The sequence below is a fragment of the Nerophis lumbriciformis genome, linkage group LG11, assembly GCF_033978685.3.
Source record: "Nerophis lumbriciformis linkage group LG11, RoL_Nlum_v2.1, whole genome shotgun sequence".
Taxonomy (NCBI): Eukaryota; Metazoa; Chordata; class Actinopteri; order Syngnathiformes; family Syngnathidae; genus Nerophis; species Nerophis lumbriciformis.
Window position 1 is genome coordinate 38,323,410 of NC_084558.2, and position 12,454 is coordinate 38,335,863.

At 38.8% G+C, this 12,454-nt stretch overlaps 1 protein-coding gene across 1 annotated transcript; it reads right to left on the reverse strand.

Annotated features, from left to right (window-relative positions):
- Window positions 1–6,528: 6,528 nt before the first annotated feature.
- LOC133610033 (phenylethanolamine N-methyltransferase) lies at window positions 6,529–12,147 on the reverse strand. The gene is made up of 4 exons (XM_061966093.2): window positions 11,974–12,147; window positions 7,357–7,567; window positions 6,829–7,288; window positions 6,529–6,747 (listed from the first exon to the last, which is right to left on the reverse strand). The coding sequence occupies exons 1-3, from the start codon at window positions 12,143–12,145 to the stop codon at window positions 6,850–6,852; spliced, it is 822 nt and encodes a 273-aa protein (XP_061822077.1). The 5' UTR covers window positions 12,146–12,147; the 3' UTR covers window positions 6,529–6,747; window positions 6,829–6,849.
- Between the last annotated feature and the right edge of the window lie 307 nt (window positions 12,148–12,454).

The following is a 12,454-nucleotide window of genomic DNA, read 5'->3' on the forward strand; positions in this document are numbered from 1 at the left end:
GCGTTAATGCGGCGTGGCATGGAGTCGATGAGTTTCTGGCACTGCTCAGGTGTTATGAGAGCCCTGGTTGCTCTGATTGTGGCCTTCAACTCTTCTGCGTTTTTGGGTCTGGCATTCTGCATCTTCCTTTTCACAATACCCCACAGATTTTCTATGGGGCTAAGGTCAGGGGAGTTGGCGGGCCAATTTAGAACAGAAATACCATGGTCCGTAAACCAGGCACGGGTAGATTTTGCGCTGTGTGCAGGCGCCAAGTCCTGTTGGAACTTGAAATCTCCATCTCCATAGAGCAGGTCAGCAGCAGGAAGCATGAAGTGCTCTAAAACTTGCTGGTAGACGGCTGCGTTGACCCTGGATCTCAGGAAACAGAGTGGACCGACACCAGCAGATGACATGGCACCCCAAACCATCACTGATGGTGGAAACTTTACACTAGACTTCAGGCAACGTGGATCCTGTGCCTCTCCTGTCTTCCTCCAGACTCTGGGACCTCGATTTCCAAAGGAAATGCAAAATTTGCATGGTTGGGTGATGGTTTGGGGTGCCATGTCATCTGCTGGTGTCGGTCCACTCTGTTTCCTGAGATCCAGGGTCAACGCAGCCGTCTACCAGCAAGTTTTAGAGCACTTCATGCTTCCTGCTGCTGACCTGCTCTATGGAGATGGAGATTTCAAGTTCCAACAGGACTTGGCGCCTGCACACAGTGCAAAATCTACCCGTGCCTGGTTTACGGACAATGGTATTTCTGTTCTAAATTGGCCCGCCAACTCCCCTGACCTTAGCCCCATAGAAAATCTGTGGGGTATTGTGAAAAGGAAGATGCAGAATGTCAGACCCAAAAACGCAGAAGAGTTGAAGGCCACTATCAGAGCAACCTGGGCTCTCATAACACCTGAGCAGTGCCAGAAACTCATCGACTCCATGCCACGCCGCATTAACGCAGTAATTGAGGCAAAAGGAGCTCCAACCAAGTATTGAGTATTGTACATGCTCATATTTTTCATTTTCATACTTTTCAGTTGGCCAACATTTCTAAATATCCCTTTTTTGTATTAGCCTTAAGTAATATTCTAATTTTGTGACACACGGAATTTTGGATTTTCATTTGTTGCCACTTCAAATCATCAAAATTAAATGAAATAAACATTTGAATGCATCAGTCTGTGTGCAATGAATAAATATAATGTACAAGTTACACCTTTTGAATGCAATTACTGAAATAAATCAAGTTTTTCAAAATATTCTAATTTACTGGCTTTTACCTGTATATATATATATATATATATATATATATATATATATATATATATATATATATATATATATATATATATATGTATTTTATTATATATATATATGACTAATGATCTACTGCTAACGATGGATTCTGATGCGTCATCTATGTTGCTGCTTCTTGATCTTAGCGCTGCTTTCGATAACGTCGATCATAACATTTTATTAGAGCGTATCAAAACACGTATTGGTATGTCAGACTTAGCCTTGTCGTGGTTTAACTCTTATCTTACTGACAGAATGCAGTGCGTCTACCATAACAATGTGACCTCGGACTATGTTAAGGTAACGTGCGGAGTCCCCCAAAGTTCGGTTCTTGGCCCTGCACTCTTTAGTATTTACATGCTGCCGCTAGGCGACATCATACGCAAATACGGTGTTAGCTTTCATTGTTATGCTGATGACACCCAACTCTACATGCCCCTAAAGCTGACCAACCCGCCGGATTGTAGTCAGCTGGAGGCGTGTCTTAATGAAATTAAACAATGGATGTCCGCTACCTTCTTGCAACTCAACACTAAGAAAACGGAAATGCTGATTATCGGTCCTGCTAAACACCGACATTTATTTGATAATACCACCTTAACATTTGAAAACCAAACAATTACACAAAGCGACTCAGTAAAGAATCTGGGTATTATCTTCGACCCAACTCTCTCCTTTGAGTCACACATTAAGAGTGTTACTAAAACGGCCTTCTTTCATCTCCGTAATATCGCTAAAATTCGTTCCATTTTGTCCACTAGCGACGCTGAGATCATTATTCATGCGTTCGTTACGTCTCGTCTCGATTACTGTAACGTATTATTTTCGGTTCTCCCTATGTCTAGCATTAAAAGATTACAGTTGGTACAAAATGCGGCTGCTCGACTTTTGACAAGAACAAGAAAGTTTGATCATATTACGCCTACGGTATACTGGCTCACCTGCACTGGCTTCCTGTGCACTTAAGATGCGACTTTAAGGTTTTACTACTTACGTATAAAATACTACACGGTCTAGCTCCAGCCTATCTTGCCGATTGTATTGTACCATATGTCCCGGCAAGAAATCTGCGTTCAAAGAACTCCGGCTTATTAGTGATTCCCAGAGCCCAAAAAAAGTCTGCGGGCTGTAGAGCGTTTTCTATTCGGGCTCCAGTACTATGGAATGCCCTCCCGGTAACAATTAGAGATGCTACCTCAGTAGAAACATTTAAGTCCCATCTCAAAACTCATTTGTATACTCTAGCCTTTGAATAGCCCCCCTTTTTTTAATTTTTTTATTTTTTATTTTTTTAGACCAGTTGATCTGCCGTTTCTTTTCTTTTCTCCTCTGCTCCCCCCTATCCCTTGTGGAAGGGGAGACACACAGATCCGGTGGCCATGGATGGGGTGCTGGCTGTCCGGGGTCGGGACCCGGGGTGGACCGCTCGCCTGTATATCGGTTGGGAAGATCTCTGCGCTGCTGACCCGTCTCCGCTCGGGATGGTTTCCTGCTGACCCCACTGTGGACTGGACTCTTACTGTTATGCTGGATCCACTATGGACTGGACTCTCACAATATTATGTTAGACCCACTCGACATCCATTGCATTCGGTCTCCCTAGAGGGGGGGGGGTTACCCACATATGCGGTCCTCTCCAAGGTTTCTCATAGTCATTCACATCGACGTCCCACTGGGGTGAGTTTTTCCTTGCCCTTATGTGGGCTATACCGAGGATGTCCTTGTGGCTTGTGCAGCCCTTTGAGACACTTGTGATTTAGGGCTATATAAATAAACATTGATTGATTGATTGATTGATATATATATATATATATATATATATATATATATATATATATATATATATATATATATATATATATATATATATATATATATATATATATATATGTATTTTATTATATATATATATATACTACTACGGTATCGAGCACTATTTTTTGCATACATATATATATATATATATATATATATATATATATATATATATATATATATATATATATATACATATAAATAAAATAAATACTTGAATTTCAGTGTTCATTTATTTACACATATACACACAGAACACTCCTCTCTACTCATTGTTGTATTTGAAAGTGCAATGCTTTGCAGCCAGTAGCACAGCCTTTGAAGGAGCGCAGGTATGGGCAGTGTAATATTCTGGGTTGGAGTCAATAACCAGGCGAGGTGACGAAGTTACGTCTCTTTACTTCATACTTCAGAACCGACTCCCACACTTGCCGTCAGGGTGCGCAATACAACGTAAATCGTTGGCCAACCAAAAAGTAACCACAGAACACTATACGGTATAGTGTTCTGTGGTTACTTTTTGGTTGGCCAAGCAGACGTGACGACATGCTGTCCTCACTCAGGTCCGCGCCTTAAGTCCGGCTGGAAATGGGGAGAAAGTCGGGAGAATGGTTGTCCCGGGAGATTTTCGGGAGAGGCACTGAAATTCAGGAGTCTCCCGGAAAATTCGGGAGGGTTGGCAAGTATGACAAAATGTGTCCTGATATGAACAACATTGCAGTCTTAAACAGCATGTTTGTAAATGTAAAAAAAAATTTAAATCAAAAATTATAGTTGCGTATTACTTACATATACAAAGTCTTTGGGCTAGAAAGTATCCAGTAACAAACGTGTCCGTATCATTACAGTTACTGCATCATGATATGAAATCTAATACATTATCAATTACCACTCCCCTTTTACAAAATATACACATTAAAAGATTAATAGGTAAGTGTTTTTCATGCTTATTATTGTTCTGTTTACCTAATTCCATTCATCCATTTTCTACCGCTTGTCCCTTTTGGGGTCGCGGGGGGTGCTGGAGCCTATCTCAGCTGCATTCGGGCGGAAGGCGGGGTACACCCTGGACAAGTCGCCACCTCAGCGCAGGGCCTGTTTACCTAATTTCACTTGATAAAACCTTTTCTAACAGTCCACACTATAAAATGATAAAAGGATGTATGATTCCTGCTGACATCGTATTGAATTAACGATATTGTATCGGAGGTGAACAAGTTGTATTGGGACACCCCTAAGTATAACACGAAGCAGATGTATGATATTTGCTTTTAAAATATTGTTGACCTACATTACATTGGTTTTAGCATGCAAAAATGGGAAGAAAATCAAAGTAGCCCCATATTTAAAGAAAATTCTGTAGTCTGTACTCATGGGAAACGTTTAACAGTGACGGGCTGTGCGTTTCCCACCTAGGCCTTCAGTGATGTCCGACTTCATGATTACCTCTCAAAATGCCATAATTTATGTCACCACATGACCATTGCTGCAGAAATACTATACATTAACACATTTATGCCCTACTGGTCATTGAATCACATCAACAGTGTACAAAACGTGTTATTTTCTGGCGCATTTAAAAATCAATAAACTCGCATCAGCAATTAAAACATGTCGTATGTGGTACTGTCAAAATTAAAATAGCAAAAAACTAGGGATGTCCGATAATGGCTTTTTGCCGATATCCGATATTCCGATATTGTCCAACTCTTTAATTACCGATATTAACCGATACCGATATCAACCGATATATACAGTCGTGGAATTAACACATTATTATGCCTAATTTGGACAACCAGGTATGGTGAAGATAAGGTACTTTTAAAAAAAATAAAATAAAATAAGATAAATAAATTAAAAACATTTTCTTGAATAAAAAAGAAAGTAAAACAATATAAAAACAGTTACATAGAAACTAGTAATTAATGAAAATTAGTCAAATTAACTGTTAAAGGTTAGTACTATTAGTGGACCAGCAGCACGCACAATCATGTGTGCCTACGGACTGTATCCCTTGCAGACTGTATTGATATATATTGATATATAATGTAGGAACCAGAATATTAATAACAGAAAGAAACAACCCTTTTGTGTGAATGAGTGTGAATGAGTGTAATGGGGGAGGGAGTTTTTTTGGGTTGGTGCACTAATTGTAAGTGTATCTTGTGTTTTTTATGTTGATTTAATTAAAAAAAATAAAACAATAAAAATAACGATACCGATAATAAAAAAACAGATACCGATAATTTCCGATATTACATTTTAACGCATTTATCGGTCGATATTATCGGACATCTCTACAAAAAACATATTAGACGTGAAAAAATAAAGAAATTAAATATTTGAACTCACAATTTGTAGAAGCCATCCGACGCCGTATAAGCCAGTGGTACCCCTCGTAGTCGGATGATTCGAGTGGAAATGGCGGCCATTTCCCCTTTTCATCGCCGACATCGTCTCACAAGATGTAGTTTCTCTTTAAATATCCTTCTTGAAAATGGCCCTGCAAATATATATCTGCCACCTAATCAACGTTTTGTTCTCCTTCTTTGTGGGTCAACACTTCCTACTTCCTGCTAAGTTGCAACTTGTGATTCGATACTCACTTTGGAATGACAAATGTGTATCCAATCGCAGTCTCGTTAACATCAGGCTACTTAGATAGGCTACTGTCAACATCTTGTGATCTGATTGGCTATCGCAAATGTCTATCAACTCTATGTGTTCTCAAATTCATCCGCTAACGGTCCCGATGAGTATCCAATCACAGGACGTGTAAATATCACGTTCAACGTGAGGCCAGCTAGAAGGCCTTACTGACAACAACTTGTGATCTGATTGGCTATCGCAACTGTCTATCAACTGTATGTGCCCGTTCACTTACAATGCATAGATGCATGCATTGTTGATTCTGAAGGCCTCGGGCAGATTTGGTACAGCATGGCAACATCATTTAGCTGAATTCTGATTGGATACAAACTCTAGCCTAAAAACAACAGCACTGGAAGGAGCATAATATGACATGAAGAGAATATGAATACTTTTAGATATTTAGGGAAAGTACATAAAAAAATAATGTAATCTTTAATTATGATCATGATTTCTGGTTATGTTAGGCCAGGAGAGAAGGCCTTTTAAACACTTTATTATGCTTCGCTCTTAAATGGTGTTATTAAAGGCATTATATATGCATATACAGTACGTACATTAATACATATTTGACCCACGGCTGATTTTGTAATGGAGAGTACAAAATAAAGTGTATGGATTCATTTGTATCAAATAAAGCATCTTTGTTATCATTCTAAAAGAGGACACTTCCAGTTTATAATTATTTTTTGTGCACCAATTTTTATTCTTAATCAAGTTAGCAATTTCTTTTTTTCCCCCCATATTGTTTGTATACTTTGGTGAAAAAAGGTCAGAACGAATATATGTCACAGAATATATGATATTTTTTCATAACATTTTTAAACACATTAAAATGTACTATGATGTTATTCATATTTTTTGAATAATATTTACTTACATATTTCATGTCATCTAGCATAAATACAATTTTTTAAAAGACTCATCTGCTGTAATGACGTCGTTTGGACTGCAGGGGGCACTGTGTGATCACATTCCAACACCAGCTGGCGTCTGGTCCATCACCTGAAAAGCAAAGGCATATAAAAGGATAAAAAAACAACGTATATATTTAAGTAAAATGTCATATTCTGTGAGTGTTTTTACTTTTACACTAGAATACACTGTTTAGTCCTTCCTGGCCTTGGCGAAAAACACCCCGGTGACGTCATCCACCCCCACTCTCATGTCCTGGGGCAGGGTGTACACCTCCAGTCTGATCAGGGTGTAGCCGCTCTCCTTAAGACTGGCGCACACCTCCGCCTCATCCAGCGGGACCACGGGTATCTTTACCCCGGGGCCCCCGAAATAGAAGCTCTCTCCCAAGGCGCCGATGAGCAGGAGGTGGCCGCCGGGCCGGAGAAGGTTCTGAATGTGGCCCAGGGCCTTGGTGAAGGCGGCCAGGTCTGGGCTCACGCTCTCCAGGCAGAAGCAGGACACCAGGCAGTCGGCCCCCGCGGGGGGAAGGACTCGAGGGTCCAGGGGCTGAGGACGGTGTACGTCCACCGGGAGGATGTCGGTGATCGCCCGGCGGAGCTTGGCGGCTTTCTCTGTCCATGCCGAGGGCCTGAAACATCAACGTGATCATTTGACCACAGAAACTGAATAAAAGGATCAAAGTGCCACACCAAATACCGTCGCCCCTCCAGCTTGCAGACGTGCTGCAGGTATGGCGTCCAGTCCAGGCTGCAGCCTTCCTCGCCCTGCAGCCAGCGCCTCAACTCCTTGCGGTTGACCTCCAGGAAGTCTGTAAGGACCACCTCGTTGAAGACCTCGCAGCCGCTCAGGACCTGGTACAGGGTGGGACCCGATCCGATGTCCACCAGCAGCTTGCCGCTCACGTCACCTTGGCGACACGAACATATTAATCTGTTTAGCACACAGGTGTCAAACTCAAGGCAAACGCCTGAGAAAAAAATATGCGTCAATAAAGGACTTTATCTTTTCCTACTAAAAGTATTTGGTCGCTCCATTTCGACAGAAAAAAATACATGTGCTATGTGCAATTGCATATTTTTAAAACCTTAATATAATTTAATAATGCAACAAATTAGAAATGCCGATAAATGCGTTAAAATGGAATATCGGAAATTATCGGTATCGTTTTTTTTTATTTTTTATTTTATTTTATTTTTTTATTAAATCAACATAAAAAACACAAGATACACTTACAATTAGTGCACCAACCCAAAAAACCTCCCTCCCCCATTTACACTCATTCTCACTCATTCACACAAAAGGGTTGTTTCTTTCTGTTATTAATATTCTGGTTCCTACATTATATATCAATATATATCAATACAGTCTGCAAGGGATACAGTCCGTAAGCACACATGATTGTGCGTGCTGCTGGTTCACTAATAGTACTAACCTTTAACAGTTAATTTGACTCATTTTCATTAATTACTAGTTTCTATGTAACTGTTTTTATATTGTTTTACTTTCTTTTTTATTCAAGAAAATGTTTTTAATTTATTTATCTTATTTTATTTTATTAATTTTTTTTTAAAGTACCTTATCTTCACCATACCTGGTTGTCCAAATTAGGCATAATAATGTGTTAATTCCACGACTGTATATATCGGTTGATATCGGTATCGGTAATTAAAGAGTTGGACAATATCGGAATATCGGCAAAAAGCCATTATCGGACATCCCTACAACAAATATATTATCATACGTTCATTTTTTTGTAAACAAATCATTGAATATCTGCTTGATTTGTGGTTTCAAAGCAAGTTATCTATCAAATTGTACACTGCAAAAATGATAGTAATAGATTTTAAGGTATAATCCCGGAAAAACAATAACCATAGAATTTCAAAGAAGAAAAAAAACCAAGATACTTTTGTTACATTTACAGTAATAACCCAGCAGGCACACAACATTAAAACAATGTTGAGAACTTGTTAAATTAGGCCCTGACGTTGAGCAACTCAGACCTAACGTTGGAACAACATGCTTTTTGACGACGTTTAATCAATGTTGGGTTCCCACGTTGATTGACCACTGAATGTTGGTCATTTTCCAGCCAATATTCTACAACACAAATGCAACGTTGAAACAACATGCTTTTTGATGACGTTTATTCAATGTCAATTTGTGACGTTGATTTGACCATTGAAATTCAGTCATTTCCCAACCAACAACGTTGATCCAACGTTAGACACCAACGTTGTCTCAATTTACAAATACAACTATTTTGCAATGTTGTTTCAAACACAGTTTTAAAGGACATGTGTGTATCATCAACGTTGAATCAATGTCTTGTGCCTGCTGGGAAGCTGTAAAAAAACCCACTGTACATTTGACTGTAAAATTGTGGTGATTAAGCTGTCATTTTTTTCATAAAATAGTGTTGTTTTTTTTACAGCAAATCTAAAATGGAAAAATCCAATCACTGTTTTTTACGATAAAAAACTAGCAACTGAGCGGACAGTTTTGGGGTACTGTTTTTCCATTTACAGTAACACATCGAGGAAATGACAAACGTAGAAGTTTACCGGAAAAAAAACAAACATTGGTACTGTTTTTACATTTACAGTACTATGCTGTAAAAAAAAAAAAAAACTAACATATATGTAACTGTTTTTTTTTTACATTATATGTACAAAAAATATAATAATCAAATGCTAAAGCAATTGTGTAATAATATGATTTACAGTTAGATGCGGCCCTCTAAGAGCAGCCGTAACTGCAAGTGGCCCTCAATTAAAATGAGTTTGACACGCTTGGTTTAGCACCTTGACTGTCTTAACGAATGTTGAAGCTGATTAGAAAGCGAAAGAAAGTCAAGTCTGGAAAAGGCACAATCACATGATTGGGGCGGAGGTTACTGCTTTTAAAAGCACTTAGCTGGACTGTGGAATTATTGTCTTTGATTTGTGATGGGATGTGCGTACAAAATATCTTTAAAATGTCAAAGTAGGATAAAGATGTCGATAAATGCTTTAAAATGTAATATCGGAAATTATCGGTATCGGTTTCAACCTCACGATTTTCCCGGGAGACTTCCGAATTTCAATGCCCGTCCCGAAAATCTCGCGGGACAACCATTATCACGATTTCAACCCGGACAATACTAAAGGCACTGCCTTTAGTGTGCTCTACAACCTGTCGTCACGTCCGCTTTTCCTCCATACAAACAGCGTGCCGGCCCAGTCACATAATATATGCAGCTTTTACACACACGCACATAAGTGAATGCAATGCATACTTGATCAACAGCCATACAGGTCACACTGAGGGTGGCCGTACAAACAACTTTAACACTGTTACAAATATGCGCCACACTGTGAACCCACACCAAACAAGAATAACAAACACATTTCGGTAGTACATCCGCACCGTAACTCAACATAAACACAACAGAACAAATACCCAGAACCCCTTGCAGCACTAACTCTTCCGGGACGCTACAATATAAACCCCTCGCTACCATTGATTGATTGAAACTTGTATTAGTAGATTGCACAGTACAGTACATATTCCGTACAATTGACCACTAAATGGTAACACCCAAATACGTTTTTCAACTTGTTTAAGTCGGGGTCCACGTTAATCAATTCATGGTAAAGTTACATTGTTCAATGCAGGGGTCACCAACCTTTTTGAAACCAAGAGCTACTTCTTGGGTACTGATTAATGCGAAGGGCTACCAGTTTGATACACACTTAAATAAATTGCCAGAAATAGCCAATTTGCTCAATTTACCATTATTATTAATAATGAATGATATTTATCTTTTACGGAAGGTTTTTTGTAGAGAATAAATGATGAAAAAAACACTTAATTGAATGGTTTAAAAGAGGAGAAAACACGAAAAAAATGAAAATTAAATGAAACCGTTTATCTTCAATTTCGACTCTTTAAAATTCAAAATTCAACCGAAAAAAAGAAGAGAAAAACTAGTTAATTCGAATATTTTTGAAAAATTAAAAAAATAATTTATGGAACATCATTAGTAATTTTTCCTGATTAAGATTAATTTTAGAATTTTAATGACATGTTTTAAATAGATTAAAATCCAATCTGCACTTTGTAAGAATATACAACAAATTGGACCAAGCTATATTTCTAACAAAGACAAATCATTATTTCTTCTAGATTTTCCAGAACAAAATTTTAAAAAGAAATTCAAAAGGCTTTGAAATAAGATTTAAATTTGATTCTACAGATTTTCTAGATTTGCCAGAATATTTTTTTTGAATTTTAATCATAATAAGTTTGAAGAAATATTTCACAAATATTTTTCGTCGAAAAAACAGATGCTAAAATGAAGAATTAAATTAAAATGTATTTATTATTCTTTACAATAATTTAAAAAAAAAATACTTGAACATTGATTTAAATTGTCAGGAAAGAAGAGGAAGGAATTTAAAAGGTATATGTGTTTAAAAATCCTAAAATCATTTTTAAGGTTGTATTTTTTCTCTAAAATTGTCTTTCTGAAAGTTATAAGAAGCAAAGTAAAAAAATAAATGCACTTATTTAAACAAGTGAAGACCCAAGTCTTTAAAATATTTTCTTGGATTTTCAAATTCTATTTGAGTTTTGTCTCTCTTAGAATTAAAAATGTCGAGCAAAGCGAGACCAGCTTGCTAGTAAATAAATACAATTTAAAAAAATAGAGGCAGCTCACTGGTAAGTGCTGCTATTTGAGCTATTTTTAGAACAGGCCAGCGGGCGACTCATCTGGTCCTTACGGGCGACCTGGTGCCCGCGGGCACTGCGTTGGTGACCCCTGGTTTAATGCATCCAGCGGGGCATCACAACAAAATTAGGCATAATAATGTGTTGATTCCACAACTGTATATATCGGTATCGGTAATTAAGAGTTGGACAATATCGGATATCGGCAAAAAAGACATTATCGGACATCTCTAATTTTATCCCGTTTTATTCTCTATTGTTGCGGTCTGTCTACCTCTTGAATGAATCCAAACCAAGAACTCGGACTTGATATTCTTGTTGTCTTTTGTTCTGTCTGTCCCCTCTCAAACAAATCAATATTACACCCTAGTAGGTATGTTGTTGTTTGCCATTGCCTTATGTGCTATTTTTTTTTTTGTTCTATCGAGTCACAGGTTCTCAAACCAGGTCCCAGCTGACATTATTATTATTTCTGTTTTCTTTTTCTGTCCCGTCTTAAATGCGCTGATATGAGATTGTAGCTGTAACGCTTTGTACGTGTTGGAGGCGACAGGCTCTGGTTGCAAGATGACCTGCGTGTCTTGCCTTGTCTTTGCTTACCTTCCGTGAAGGCTCGATGCAAGCACGCCAGTTTCCAGGGCACAATGCTGTCCTTCCGGTCAAAGTCAGCCCGCGGTGGAGTGTAGTTGTACTGCAGGTACGCCGACGGGTCAAAGCGCTGGTAGCAGGCGGCCATGGCTGCCACTCCATTTTCTGTAGCCTTGTCTTCCATGGTTCGCCTCTCAGCTTCCAGGTGCATCAGGAGCCACCTTATATAGTCATATCTGCAGGGGTGCCTGGGTGCTTTTTTTGGGGGGCTATGGTGTCCTGATAACTTTGTTTGTGCTTTCTTTCTCTGCCCTCAAGCACTGATGCCATCAGATTAGAGGGCTTTCAGCAACGCTAATGGACTTCTCATTGCTTTTCAGGTAACCTCGCCCTGCATGCAGGCCTCTATCTTCACCATCCATCCCTGTTTGTCTTTGCCTGCCCATACAAACAGGTCCTTCTCAAAGACTGCTGCTTTTTTCCTTACATTTCA